Genomic DNA, 15,243 nt, shown 5'->3' on the forward strand with positions numbered 1-15,243 from the left:
AACTGACGTCCTAACCCTTAGAACCCCGAGATGGCTGTTCCTTTGTAGTTTCTCTGACTCTCAAGCAATTAGCATCTGTATGTCTCATTAGGATAAATGGAATTAAAGCCTTGGAAAGCAGCCCTTTTGTCTGAGTGTTGATTTTGGCTATTGGAGTATTCAGTAGGCAACAGGGGAACCTTGACACACAAATCACAGCAGACTTTTTGATTTTGATCAGGGTTTTTGATTTGTTTCACTGCTTCTGTAGGTGGCAACAGCATCAACTGTGTTGAGGCTTCCACTTTTCTGAGGCAGAATTTTGCATTTCTTTTGGTGGTCGTTTTGAGCTTACCTAATCACTGGAGGTGGCCGAGGGTGCTGTGTGTGTTTTCGCTCTATCTATACCACATCTTTCCATTGTTCTGCAGCCTCCCAGGCCACCTGCACTTCCTGAACTGAAAAAGCCCCATGGGAGGAATCACCTCATGATGTCTTCCTCATGATGGCTTTAACTGAAGTGCGGGATGCCGAGGTGCCTACAGGCTGCCACAGATATGACTGTACAATGACAGACAAAACACTCATGCACACCCCTCAGCCACCTCATACATAAAGGAAGGACAAGAACTCCAAAACCAACCCATGAGAATTTCTCCGAAATTTCTCCTCCTTTGAATTTCTTTTCCAAAGCAATTTCATTTCTATCAAATTGAATGAGAATGGTCGGAAAAAACATGGGAGAAATTTCAGCACAGCACTAGTGCCCGCATTCAGATAACCTGCCACAGATGCTGGCCTGCTTCTCACAAGTGATTAGGGGGATGGAGGCTTCCTGGACTGGACATTACTTTGTGAAGCCCAGCCAATCAGAGAGTGGTACAACTGTGTCTCTCCCAAGCATTATAGCATAGAAGCTGGTGTTGGACCACCAGTTTGAACTCCTTGCCTGGCCATGAATGCACTGCAGACCTTGCAGACATTGCTGCTACTTGCCCTCAGTTTTCCCTATATGAAAATAACATACCTCACTGGGTACACATGGGGAAGAACAAGATAATTCTTTCGCAGTGCTCTATAAATATATATTCAGGAATAATCTTCTGCATGACATGGAGCTCATGGGAAATCCTGTATCATTTCTCCATGAATAAAGTTAAACAAACAAAAAAGAATGAGCCATTACCAGCCGCAGGGTCCGTAAAACTGTAAAGCTTCCCTTCTTGCCACCTTTTTTCCCCCTGCCGTTTTCTTTGGTCTCTCCAGGCATGCTCAGTTCAATGATGCTTATGAAGACAATCACACTGTCAAAGATATTTGAGCGTTGCTGAAAATAGTGATAGGGATCCAGTGCGATGTTTTTCAGGATCACTTCTGCAATAAAAATTGCTGTGAAAATCTATAAAATAGAAATGGCACAGTCAAATCCAAATGTACCACAAGACAAGACTAGGGCCAGTTCACACAACACATTGACATATCGCGAACATGGATTGTGTGGGCCCAAGCTGAGTTCAGTCATGGCATTGCTCAGTTCAGCCCCATTTATCATTGGTATATTTGCAGTGATACTGTATGCCTGGTAGAATCTCAAGTCAAAGAGGGACTGGACAGGGCATATGCACCTCTGGTGTACTTTCTTGTCCCTCTGTGTGGGCTAGCATAGGCAGAAGAAATTATTCAGCCCAGATATATGCACATTTGCATAGTGTAGTCAGAGCACACTATGGATTTTCTAGATAGAGAATTATGGCATCGGCTGGGGTAGTTCAGTGATGCAGTACCTAGGGATGTCAGAGAAATCTGCAACGGAACCAAATGAGCTTGGATTTTTTATGAACTGGACCAGCGGATTTCACATCAGACCAAATTCTCCCTTGTTAAGTGGATTCCATGGACACATGGACCATTTTTCTAACCTTAGGGAATTTTGCACAAATTTCGTCATAGAAAAATGTGCTAAACTTCTTAAAAATGGCCAAAAATGTGCATTTTCCCCATAGCCTAAAGCATGAAAATGTGCATGTTGGGGGAATTAGTGCAATTGGAGGGAATTGGTGCATTTTTGCATGTGCAAATTTGCACAAATTCAGAAACCTCCCAAAATCTGATTCCGTTGATGGGTGGACAGCAGAATGAAAGGTGCCTGACAATCCGCGAAACAGACAGAAGGGATTTCTCACAATTTGTACATCCCTAGCAGCACCTGCTTTGCATGCAGAAGGTTCCAGGTTCAAACCTGGGCATCTCCAGGTAGGGCTGGGAAAGGCTCCTGCCTAAAACCCTAGAGAGCCTCTGCCAAACAGTGTCAACAATACTGAGCTATGTGGACCAAGGCTGTAAGGCAGCTTCCAATGTTTCCTATTATTGTTACTGTCAAGAACATCCATTTTCTTTTTAGACCCCAAGGGTGCAATCCTATGCAGGTTTAGACAAAAAAAAGTCCCACAACTCCCTGCATTCCCTGGCCAGCTATGTTGGCTGGGGCATGCTGGGTGTTGTAGGACTTTTTTCTGTCTAAACCTGCAGAGGATTGCACTCTAACTGTCTGTAAGGCTCCATTTGGCCAAGCCAAGTGATGCCACCACCTGTGTGTGGGTTATCTCAAGAAGTCTCTAAGCTCCAAGGTCAGAGCAAGACTTAGTTAATTGGACTGAATTATCTCAGCTGCCTTTCTATGGGAACTCCCCCACACACACACCCTAAGGGTATAAGGATCACAGTTGCAAGCCAGCCTGTGATTGGCTAACAGAGTTCTTCTCATTGTTGTCAGGGGCTTGAGCATAAAAGGGGGGGTGAAAACTGTCTTTTGTCTTCGTTGTCTGACTTGTTTTTGGCTTGTGACTTTGAGCATCATGTTTTGGCACCCTGTTCTATTGAAAAACCATGCCTAGGTACTGAGGACTGGTGTAGGTCACTTTTCTGGCTGAAGTATTGTTTCCCAATGTTACTCTGGTTCTTCCATGCCATTTCCCCCTTACCCTATGCAAATAAACTTAACACCTACCTTCAAGTGGTGTGTGTGCTTCCTTCCAAGTAAGCCCTGGTACTAAATTCAGAGCTTCGTGCTTGGGCTATTGCAACTGTTTAAAGTTTCAGACCTAGGACTTCGAAATAGAGGTTACCGGCTTGGACACTTATTTCTTAAAGCCCTGGGAGTGTCCTGTAAGGACTGAGAGTCCCCTGGCTTAGGCTGAGGTAGACGTAAGGGGTAGTGGCAGCATACCATGGCAATTGTTTGTCCCTGCCTACGCTGCTGGGAACAACCCTGTTCCTCCCTTCACACTTACATATTTTTGTTTAATTCTAGCATTTTTATCTCTCCATTTTGCACCCTTTAGAAGCATTGTAAGGCCTGCTCATATAGGCTGTCCTTTGGGGCCCTGTGTTAAGTAGGGATGTTGGAGAAATCCTTAACTGGACCAAATGAGTTTGCATTTTTATGAATCTGACCTGCAGATTCCACAGCAGAATGGCTTTTCCCCTGTCAGGTGGATTCCACTTATGGACCATTTTTCTAACCTTTGGGAATTTTGCACAAATTTCACCACAGAAAAATACACAAAAAATTAAAAAACAGCCTAAAGTGCGCATTTTCCCCATAGCCTAAAGCGTTAAATGTCTGCATTTGGGGGGATTTGTGCATTTTGTGCAACTTTGTGCATTTTTGCATGTTCAAATTTGTGCAAATTTGGAAGCTAAAAAGAATCCAATTCCATCGATGGGTGGATGATGGAATGAAAGGTGCCTGACAACCTGCAAAACACAGACAGAATGGATTTTACACAATCCATACATCTCTAAAGTTGGCAGACCCTTTCAATTTCAGGAGATGTTTCAAAAGAAATCTTAACAGGATTAAATTTTATTCTGCATTTGGGGAAGGTGTGCACACACACAAGTGCTTTTGATACCTGCCCTCAAATTTTGGGATAAGGTGGACATAATTCCTTCCTACACAAGCACAGCTGCTGCATATGTACTGAGGTATCATTAGAGAACCCCATGAAGTCCTCCCCTCCAGGCAGGAGTATCTTGGGGGTTGAAGTAAACATGGAGGGCTGGATAGAGGAACTGGCCATCACTCAAACAAGAGGTGCACACACACTCATATAGGTGTTGAGGAGGTGGAGAAAGGGAGGGAGTTTTCCAGGACCATTGCGGTTCCTTGTCTTTTCAGAATTATATATTTACAGTTAGGGATGTCAGAGGAATCCATCTGGGGGGGTCACGTTCATTGTGCTTTCATTAGCTCGCACCCTCCCCCCAGACTTCAGCTCGCTTATCCACGAGCTGGCCTGAGTCGATGCAGCCTTTCCCCCCCCTTAAATCTACATTTACACAAATTGCGGCTGCAATTTGTGTAATTTGTGAAAACTGCAGCTGTAATCTGCTTAATTTGTGCGAACTGCACAAATCATGGGCACAATTTGTGCAAATTAAGCATACTATGGCCAACATTTGTGCAAAGTACAGCCAAAATATGCGCAAATTACACAAATTGCAGGTGCACTTTGCGTAAATGTTGATTGGGGGGACCAAGACGACTTCCCAGATTTGGGGGGAAGCCTGTGGTCTGGCTTGCAAATGCAAGTCGAGCTAGGGGGTCCGAGGAAATCCATGACTTTTCCCCTGAATTGGTGAGGGGTTTGTGTTTTTTTTACATAAAATATATCTGTATGTTTTGTTAGATATTTAGGAAGCAAGTTTTTTTAAAAAAAAATAAATTTCTTTTAAACTTGCAGTTGGAGACACTGCCGTTTGTAGCCTGTTGATAAAGCAACATTATCAGAGTTTGGGGATATTCTTTATCTTCACCAGCTTACTCATCCCAATTGGTTTATTTGCTTCTTGGTTTGGGGTTGGGATATATTTCCTATTTGGTCTGAAAGGGAGGGAGGTTTCCTCAAGCCATATGCTGATCCTTCTACACTCATGCAGGACAGAATAATCCCCCAAATCATACACAAATACATAAATGTTTAGTTTGTACGTAATATTATGCTTCTACTCTGCTCTGGACCATGCTTTTGTGGGTGAAGGGCAGTTTAGAATTCCTTGAAATGATAAAGAAATAAATCTGGAATATCTTGCTTGCCAACATTCACTTACCGTGTTCCCTGTCGAAAGCACGGAGTCAAACTGAGGGGTCATTTTATAGTGCTCTAGTGCCATGAAAAGAGTGTTAACCACAATGCAAAGTGTGATCATGAGGTCAGTGAATGGATCCGTAACAAAAAGGCTCACTTTCTTCTTTATTCTCAGCCACAGTGGGCAACAATCCCACACGAAAAGCTTGACGGCCAAGTTGTTCAAAAACGGGGGGCATTTCCGATTTGATTCTTCAAGTTCTAAACAATACACAAAATGAAGGAAGGTATTTGCCGTCAGAAATTAAAGAAAACCAAGGACTATGGAAATAAGGGACCTGTAGCTCTACCACTGACCGACACCCCTCAGATCAGGTGACTCCACATCTATTCCAACTTCACTGGACTCCAGTCTGTTTCTGAGTCCAATGCAAAATAGTGGCCATTGCATTTAAAAGCCCTAAACAATTTAGGACCTGAAGGACCAGCTCCAATCACATGAGCCTTCCCAACCACACAGGTCATCAGGGAGAGTCTTCTCCATGTCCCATCACCACCCATCACCATCAGAATAAATGGGAAAGGGTCTTATCTACACTGGTGCCCAAATGCTGAAGCCTACTGCTCCGGCTGATCTGCCTGGCCCCCTCCTTGATGGTGCTTCGACACCAGGTTAAAAAACACACATTTTATTTCAATGAGCTTAGAGGTTTGGTTGATCTGGGTGGTTTCGATGTCTGCTGCTTTCAGCCTGTATTTTATTGCATTTTTTAAAAAAACAAAAAACAAAAAACACCTATTTTGATTATAAGCCACATTGAGTGTTGCTATTACAATAGAAAGGCATGGTATAAGTATTTGTAATAAGTAACTTTTAAAATAGGAAGGTTGAGCGCCGAAGAATTGATGCTTTCGAACTGTGGTGCTAGAGAAGACTCTTACGAGTCCCCTGGACTGCAAGGAGGTCAAATCAGTCCATCCTAAAGGAAATCAACCCTGACTGCTCATTGGAAAGATACTGAAGCTGAAGCTCAAATATTTTGGCCACCTAATGCGAAGAGAAAACTCTCTGGAAAAGACCCTGATGCTGGGAAAGACTGAAGGCAAAAGGAGAAGGGGACGGCAGAGGATGAGATGGCTAGATAGCATCACCGATGCGATGAATATGAACTTGAGCACGCTCCGGGAGAGAGCGGAGGACAGGAAGGCCTGGCGTGCTTTGGTCCATCGGGTCACAAAGAGTCGGACACGACTGAACAACTGAACAACAACAACAACAAAAACAACTTTAAAATACTGGACAGAAAACAATAGATCTGGCATTCCCCAATTGTCATTTCTGCTACAAAGAGGTTAATGTAAAAGCTCTATTCACAAGTGGTAGTACTTGTGCAGAGCCCATACACAGTGGGGGAATTGCATCTACTTTTTTTACCGACACCCCTGGCATATCTGCCCCATCTCCCAGGCTCACTTGATGCTACAATGTAGATGCTACATTGGAACAGGGCCTACACATGTAGAGGCCAACTCATTTAGGCCTAATCCTTGTGTCCAATACTTTTCTTGCACTGGATATTCACTTGCTAAACAGCATGTATGTAAGACCTTTTCTAAGGTGATATCAGACAACAGTTCTTAACTTTGGTCATGAACTGATATAGTGGTTCCCTGGACCCTAGGATCATCTTCAGCGGTCCTTCTCTGGGAACCCCCATCAAAGGAAGTGAGGTGGGTGGCTACAAAGAAGAGGGCCTTTTCTGTTGTGGCACCCCAATTGCAGAATGAGCTTCCCAAAGAGGTTCACCTGGCACCTATGCTGTGCTCTTTCCAGTGCCAGGTGAACACCTTGTTTTCCCAGGCCTTTTAGTCTTTCAGTTTCTGTTTTAAATCTGTTACTGCATTTTAAATCTCTGCATTGCTGCTGCTGCTGCTTATTATTATTATTATTATTATTATTATTCCATTTTAAACTTCTAAACTTTTATATTGTATCTGATGTTGTATTTCATTTTTTTAATTGTTGTGAACCACCGAGAGAGCTTCAGCTATTGGGCGGTAAATGTAATTAATAAATAAATAGATTGGTGCCCATTCATAGTAAAAAAAAAAAAAGCTTGTACCCTCCAGCACACTGGTAATGATGCTAACGGCGCTTGCTGCTCTTTGCCTCTGAAGCGGCTGATTATAATGATCCACTGACAGACGCTGGGTCTGAAGCATCTTCTTGGCTTCATCATACGAAGGAGTCTATTCAAAGATGAAAACAAGATGCCCAGTTATGGAGCGCTTCTGTGCTTTGCTCTTGAACAGGAATAGATGTGGCAATATTCATGAATGTTAATATTGTTAGGCAAGTCAAGACGGGATTCTCCAAGCTTTCCTAAACTAAAAAGCAATGCCTACTTCTCTCCAACGGCAGACAAATCTAAAGAAAGGATTGATGGCTTGACTAGCTGGGATCTCAGATTAATTTAAGTCTCGGGAGGATAAACAGGAACTCCACATCTTGCAAGACACTAAGGGATGTCAGAAAAATCGTTTGGGGAGTGAACTTCGATGAGTTTTCCCAGGTGTGCCCCCCCCAGACTTTGTTCCAGTTCCCGCTGCACGCCTGATTCGGTATGCAGGGAGTCAGGCAGTTCGTGAATTTTCCAGGCAATTTGCACATTTTATTCCTGCAGGCTCTGCAATTTGTGCAAATTTCTGAGCAATGTGTGTGAAATCAGCTGTAATTTGCACAAATTTGGCCAAAATTTGTGCAAATTGCAGAACCTGCAAAAAATGCACAAAAAAGGTTCCCAGAGTTCAGGAAAAAGCCCACAAGTTGGCTAGCAGATGTAAATCAAGTAATACATGCCATGGAACCCAGTTGAATAAAAAAAGAATTGGATTTCCCAATGACAGACATCCCTAAAGGAACCACAGATCTGTCCAGGGAATCTATCAGCGTAAGCAAGTACGTTACTCTGCACCACCATAGATGCTTGCTGGAGGAAGGAGCTGCCAGTCTATTCTCTGCTGCACCATAGTGCCAGGACATGTCTATGATAACCAGAGGTGTGTGTACACACAGCCACACTACTTGTATACGTCCTGGGGTATGCTAAGGCTTCCAGGGAAGAAAAAGCTTATTTGAAGAAATTACATTTCACTACTATGTACAGCAATTGCATATGGCTAGAGATGGATGAAAATTTTGTTTCAGTTCATTTTTTTATAAGAATTTACCAAAATTCACAAATTTCTTAAAATTTGTGATGGAAAGAAATGGAGATTTTAAAAATTCAAATGTGTGTGTGTGGGGAATCAAACTGACAGATGCATCCATTCTGGCCCAGGGCTTTGAGTGCTTAGCTCTTAAATGTCTGGCTTTGAATCCCTGTGTATTCAGTCATCTTTGCGGTGCTGAATCAGGGTTGCCCGCTCTTTTTTGACAGGTTCCTCATCTTAAACAGCTATATGGCAGGGAGGTAGAACACAACCCTCTTCATGCTGAGAATAGCTATACCTATGGAACATGGCCAGTGGAAATGATGGAGAAATTCATTTCAGTTCAGTTCATTTACCAAAATGGACACATTTCCTCATATCTGGGATGGAAATAATTGGAGATTTTTTTAAAAAGCAGATGCACAAAAAGCAAATCTGACATTCATCCGTACCTACATATGGCAGAAAGTGATTAAATCAACAGAGGGATGTTGAAGAAATCCATTTGGGGGTGAAGTTTGAGGAGTTTTCCTAAGCTTGGCCCCCACAGACTTCATTTCAGTTCCCTCTATGGCCCTTGACTCAATCTGCAGTGAGTTGGGCCAGTTAGCGGATTTTCTTGTGATTCTGTGCAATTTTGGGAAGGTTTTGCAATTTGTGTGAATTTCTAAGCAATCTGCACAAATTATGGCTGAATTTGCACAGATTATGCCCAAATTTGCATAATTAGCACATATTCAGCAGTAATTTGTGCAAATTCTGCCTTAATTTGCACAATTTAAGCCCTATTTTGTGCAAATTCAGCCCCAATTTGCACAAATTGCTCAGAAATCTGTGAAAATTGCAGAAGCTTCCCCCCAATATGGACAAAACGTTCCCAGAAGTTGGGGGACAGCCCACAGCTCAGTTCACAGACACAAAGAGACTTGTACACCCTGCAGAACTCTGTCGAGCTAAAAAAGAAATGGACTTCCCAGTGAGGAACATCCCTAAACCCACAACTGGCTGCTTATATTTTCTACTCACCAGATCGCCTCTGCCAGGATTTTCCATAACTGGAGGAAGCAATAACCCTTCACCGGAAATGGGCTCCATGAGTGGCCTCATTCCACTGCCCCCCACCAATGAAACCATCCCATTGTAATCGTCTCCAGTGGTCCATCGGCTCGGCTGCATGTAGCCTGGAGTGGCTGGCCGAGAACTGTAGCTGACTTGACTTTGGATGCTCGGACGCCTTCCCATCCGCATAGCCAGCAGTGAACCCCGGTGGATCTCCGCCTCCCCAGTACTGCTGGACTCATCATCACCAAACTCAGCCCTTGAAGCAGCATCCCGACCCGATACGCGGAAATTGAAGATGCTTCCATGGCTGGGCCGACGCTTTGCTGGGTTTGAACTAGGGCTGTTACTGTGGGTGAAGAGACCCTACGGGGATCAAATGAGGAGAAGGATAACACGAGTAATTATAGAACCTGAAGCTCTCTATCAGCCATGGAAGTCTGTCTCCAAATGAAATGTATTTACGATTGAGTGTAAGGGGCACTTACTGAAAGCCTGCCAACTGGAGCCGAAAACATTAGGATCCACTTTGTGTCTCCCCTTCAATAAACAATTCTATGTTTTTACAGGCAGTAGCTTTAATTGTTTCTTTTTCATTAACTTGGGGTACAATCCTATGCATGTTTACACAGAAAAAAGGCCTACAACTCCCAGCATGCCCCAGCCAGCGAGGCATAGGATTGTGCCCTCAGCCTTGCAAAGAAGCTCCTAAAAGTTACCACTCCCCTCACCCACATTAATTAGCACATATGTCTGTTAATTTTGCCTGGCCTAAAACCAGAGATGGGTTCCTCACCAGACACTTGGAGGCAACAGTTACTTGCCATGGGCTATCAGGCAATTTGCTGTGAACCCTCACGCCCCACCGCATGCACCGCTTTGCTTTCTAAGCCCATCAGTGGAGGAGTGGCACTGTGCCGCACTTTCATTTAGACAGCTGGGTGATGATGATACTGATTTATCGTATGGCTGACAGTTGGTTTATGAGTCTTTTTCCGATTTGTTTTACTTATTCCTTTTTTCATTGTGTTAACCTGCTTTGGGTTCCTGGTCTCATGGAACGTAGTGTATAAGCGTTAAAAACAAATTAAACGCCAATAAATAAAATATTAGGCTGCATGATTGGATCGGTTCTCTGATGCCAGGGGGAACTTTTTCAATGAACGGCTACTTTTACAAATGTAATTTTTCTTTAAAAACCATTCATGCAGATATTTTTGTCAGCAAATGGTCATTAAAAATGAAGTATTGTAGGGTGCAGTTCTACAGGATTGCAGCCCAAACCACAGAAACCTCCGGTCTCCAGAGACTTCCAAGAATCCAGTGCCCCACAGGCTGCTGCTGGCAGTGTGGGGGGAGTGGCAGGGGGGGGGTTAGCCTCTCTGCCCTCCTCTAGCACTTGTTTTGCTAGACAGGTGTCTGAGCCCATCTAGCTGAGTTGCCTGCCGGGAGCAGGGTACAGGGACCAAGAAACCTTTGCAATAGATCCATGGCCTCTCCCCTCCCCTCCCCTCCCCACTCATTGGCACTCAGTCCTCCTGCTTGGCCCTCACCCCAAAGCTGGAGCTCGGGAGGCAGCTGGGAGAGGAAAACCAAGTGGGAACTGCCTCTGAAGTCATAGCTCTGCCTATGGCCTTGGGGAGGGGGCAATGCCCAACATCCTATGGCCCTTCAGACACTCTCTAGGGACCACAGGATTGCTCTCTTAGGTAACACTTTGCTCTCTTCACTTATATACCTTCTCAGTTTAAACTCCTCCATAGAAGTTAGATTGCAATTGTCATGCCGGCCACATGACCACGGAAGCGTCTTCGGACAGCGCTGGCTCTTCAGCTTAGAAATGGAGATGAGCACCACAGCCTAGAGTCGGACACGACTGGTTGGGGACACCTTTACCTTTTTTTTAATAATGTGCTCAAGCAGGACATTAAGCATTGAATTACCGATCTCCGAGGGCTGTCACTAGACTGTGACATGGGGATTCTTAGATCTTCCCCATAATCTTCCATCCCTAATGACATCTTTTTCTTCATTCTGTTGCTTCGTTCTTTGACCTCTTTAGATGCTACAGGTGACACTTCAAATGAGCTATGTGACATGCTGTCATTTTCTTTGGCAGCTAATTCCTAGAATGCAGAAATATAGAACTGGAATGGTACAATTAAGTCTTCAAATTAGATCAGAAAGGTTATTGTGTAGTATGACAACTTCCCAGTCACAGATATCAGTTTACATTGACTGTCCAAATGCCTCACTAGTGTATTATGTGGGCTTTCAACTTCCATGATTTTAAAAATTCATTTCAGTTTTTTAAAGTTCTGGCTTAATTGACTTCATTTCATATTTTGCACAGCAAACGGTAGCTGTATTTCAATCCTGAGTTCCTAGTTTCTGGACACATGGTGCATTAAAAGCAGGTCCTTACTCTCCTATAGAGACATCATAAATAAGTGAGGAAGCTCTTGCTAAATCATGTTAGATCCTGGGTTCTGTTTATGCTTTCCCCATTTTGAAAACTTTCAGATAAGGAGGAGGTGCTGCAGAACACCTGAGAGTAGGGATGAGATGGAAGGTTTGCCTGCAGTGTTATAAGGCAGCTCACAATGTGCATTTAAATTTGTCTCTGAAACAGGGCTATGAGAAAAACAGTTTGATTCATTAAAAAACTGTCTTTCCCAGGCTATACCACAAAGCCGCCTGAATGAAACCACAGAAGCACCATGCCTACCAACTGGGCCTAGTCTCCAGCCCATTCTTGCAAATCTTGTGAAAATTATCTTAAAGCTGCTTTCCCCAACCTACAACTCCCATAATTACGAGCCAGCATGACCATTGGCTAGGAATTATGGGAGTTTCAGTCCAACACATCTGGAGGGCACCAGGTGCCATGGCCCCCAGTGTTGAACAGGTTGTATAGCCCAACTCTGGTCCAAAATATTATAAGTGCTGTAGCAGAGATGTGGGCCAAATCCGGCCCCTCCAGGTGGCCACGCCCCCTTCCCCTGACTGTGCTCCCTTTTCCCCAAACACCAATCATTGGGTGGTTTCCTGGCTTTTGCGTGGACTTTTCCCATTCTAAAAGGTTGAAATGCCTCTCCTAAGGCTTACTTAGTAACACCTTTAAGCTAAACTATGCAGGTGTTTTTGCTATTTTTTGCCCCATCACTTTTGCCTTGGCCCCACCCACCACAGGAATGTGGGCCCTGACAGCTTCTTGGAAACGGCCCTCAGGCTGATAGAGGTTCAACACCCCTGTGCTATAGGTCCATGTTTTCCAGTTTTCTGATACCTGAAGCGCACTTTCCTCTGAATTAAAATGGAAGGCTCTCAGTTATGCTTATATACCCTAAAAGTAAGTAAGCCTGCATGAACATATGAACTACCCTCTTTCAAAGGACCTCACCACAGGAATTAGAGTGTAAAATACTGTTTCAGGCCCACCTCCTTTGAAGGCAGGTAGTCGGCTGAGTGTTTGCATCTGAATTAACCAAATTGTCCAAACACACATGATGCAAAGACACGGTAGAAGAATTTTTTGGCCCCAGCAGATTAGGAAGAGGCAAGACCAGAACAGTGAACCAGCAGAGACACAATGGGCAGGCTCTTCAGGAGATATTTGTGGGGAAATGGAGGAAGGTTTGGATTAGAAAAAGAGCAATATATAGACCTCTTGCTCTCTCCTTAGCATCTCCATGGCTTCACGAAATTTCCTCTCTTTTGCCTCGGTTTCCGCAATAGTGGCCTTGCTCTGTTCTTCATATGCCATCGTGACCACAGCTAAGATCAAGTTGACCAGATAAAATGATCCCAGAAAGATGACCAGCATGAAAAACAGCATATAGATCTTCCCAGAAGCTCTGAGAGTCTGAAGGCAGAAAGAATATATCACTCCATCTTTGGTTATGCTTTTTACCCAATATATGGTTTTCACTGCAAGGTTTCCCTTTGTTACAGGGGGAAAGCCTTTGAAACTATATAGAAAATATGAACCGCTTAACAGACCCCCCCCCCCAAATTACACTAATTCATTAGTCCAAGTAAAACTGGGAAAAAAATTAAAACTATCAAAAAAATACACAAGAAATGCCAACATTATGCTACACACTTATCCATCAGTTCTTATGAACTTTTTTCTCTTAATTTTTCTGCCCGCATTGGGCATTATATAATTCTTGCCATATCCATTTTGAACAAAAACAGTAATCTGATTGAATCATAATCCTCTTAAAGCACAACCCTATGCATGTTTGAAAAGAAATAAGTCCTACAATTCCCAGCATTCCCCAGCCAACAATACTGACTGGGAAACTCTGGGAGTTGTAGGATTCTTTTCTGTCTAAACAAGGATAGGGTTGTAACCTTAGGGTGCAATCCTATGCATGCTTAAGACAGAAAAAAGACCTATATTTCCCAGCATTTGCCAGAGAGCAAGGCTGGCTAGGGAATGCTGGGAACTGTAGGACTTTCTTCTGTCTAAACATACATAGGATTGCACCCTTAATAACTTTCTGAACTTATGATGAAAAAGCATGGGTCAAAGGTAATTCAAATCCTGGTGAACTGGAAGATAGCCATTTTTAAAATTAAATCCAGCCCCTATCTCAAGGTAGACCCATTAAGGCACAGCCAGACCAGTCAAGGGACAGGTGCATCAAAATACGAGAAGCTTCAGATATTGAATATCTGTGGTAAGGGAAGCTGTGCAGTGGGTGGGGTACCCTATGGAGGCACCCTTACTAAGCTTTCTTGCAAGCTCTCAGACGTGGGTGGCCCTGAGGAAATGAACAACCTCCAGATACCAAAACAAGCTGGAGTATTCCCTCGGTGCAACAGTTTTGGACATCTCCCACCATTTCATGGATGCCACTGTGGAGTGCCTGCTTCTGGCACTCCTTGAGTAATGCAAGAAAAGCTCCCACCTTTTTCTACAGCTCTTCCCCATGCCAATGCCCCATTTTCGGGGAGGGGCAAAGCTAGAGTGGGGAGCCAGCAACATGGGCTCATTCCCCCATGGCCTGGGGCTTTGCAGGCCGTTCAAGCAGTGTAGGATGCAGCCCAGCTGCAGCGGTGCCCAGAGTGTCTAAGTCAAGGGCGGTCTACACACGTAGAAGGATGAAATGGTTCTTGTTGGGAATATTGCAACCTGGTCTGCAAGTTACTGGAAGGGGGCAGTGTTGCAGGTGGTTAGTTCATGGGAATGTTGACCACAGCTAGCCTACACTGTGGATCTCTATAGCCTACACTGTGGTTTCCTGTGGTTTCTTCCTTTTGCTCCTCCCCTTTCTTCTCCTCTCCCCCCCCCCCAACATCCACCATTGCTGGGACCACTTGCTGTCACACTCCTGTTGGTGTAATGGAAGACAGCATGGACTTAACAAACACTTCTGGAAACTCTGCGCTGTACCTGCATTGTGTATGCAAGAATGCTTGTGAGTAAAACTCTCTTTTTTTCCCTTCACCAAAGAAGGGTGCGGTCTCCTTTTATAGCCTGTGTGCATGGGAGACTGGTAAATGCTCATTTTGTTTTGTTTTTCCTCTGCTAATTGCCTTTCTAACAGGAGGCATCATTACCAAATAATCCCATCAGTTATGAGGTGTTAGACTCCACAGCCAGTAGAATGGGCTGTACCGCTTTAGACTGCAAGTGATGGATTATATTATTGTTAGCCAGAGTCCCTTTTGGAATCAAAAGGGAGGATATGCATATGTTATTAAATCAAATTAATGAATTTAAAAACTCTCTGCGAGCAGAAAACTAGCACACCATGGATTGGGCCATGCTAGAAATTTTCTGCCTGATCTGGTGTACTAATTTTGTGCTTGCAGCAAGGTTTTCTGTAGAGGAGTATTCAAAAACTTGGCTTCCCCCACCTGCAGCCTGAAGTGTTCATTCATACAGTTC

General features: G+C 43.9%; 1 protein-coding gene across 1 annotated transcript in view; it reads right to left on the minus strand.

Moving 5' to 3' along the window:
• The window catches only part of LOC146345196 (sodium channel protein type 5 subunit alpha-like), a 50,236-nt gene that overhangs the window by 32,664 nt on the left and 2,329 nt on the right, over positions 1–15,243 (minus strand). Inside the window, exons 4-9 of the mRNA XM_084859395.1 lie at positions 13,009–13,206; positions 11,285–11,467; positions 9,309–9,707; positions 7,193–7,319; positions 5,092–5,330; positions 1,166–1,378 (exon numbers count right to left, since the gene is read on the minus strand). Of these exons, the coding sequence (XP_084715521.1) occupies positions 1,166–1,378; positions 5,092–5,330; positions 7,193–7,319; positions 9,309–9,707; positions 11,285–11,467; positions 13,009–13,206 (1,359 nt within the window). The remainder of the gene's footprint in view (positions 1–1,165; positions 1,379–5,091; positions 5,331–7,192; positions 7,320–9,308; positions 9,708–11,284; positions 11,468–13,008; positions 13,207–15,243) is intronic.

This window comes from Heloderma suspectum, chromosome 5 (genome assembly GCF_057233095.1).
Source record: "Heloderma suspectum isolate Gila_16-S chromosome 5, 16-S_ref, whole genome shotgun sequence".
NCBI lineage: Eukaryota > Metazoa > Chordata > Lepidosauria > Squamata > Helodermatidae > Heloderma > Heloderma suspectum.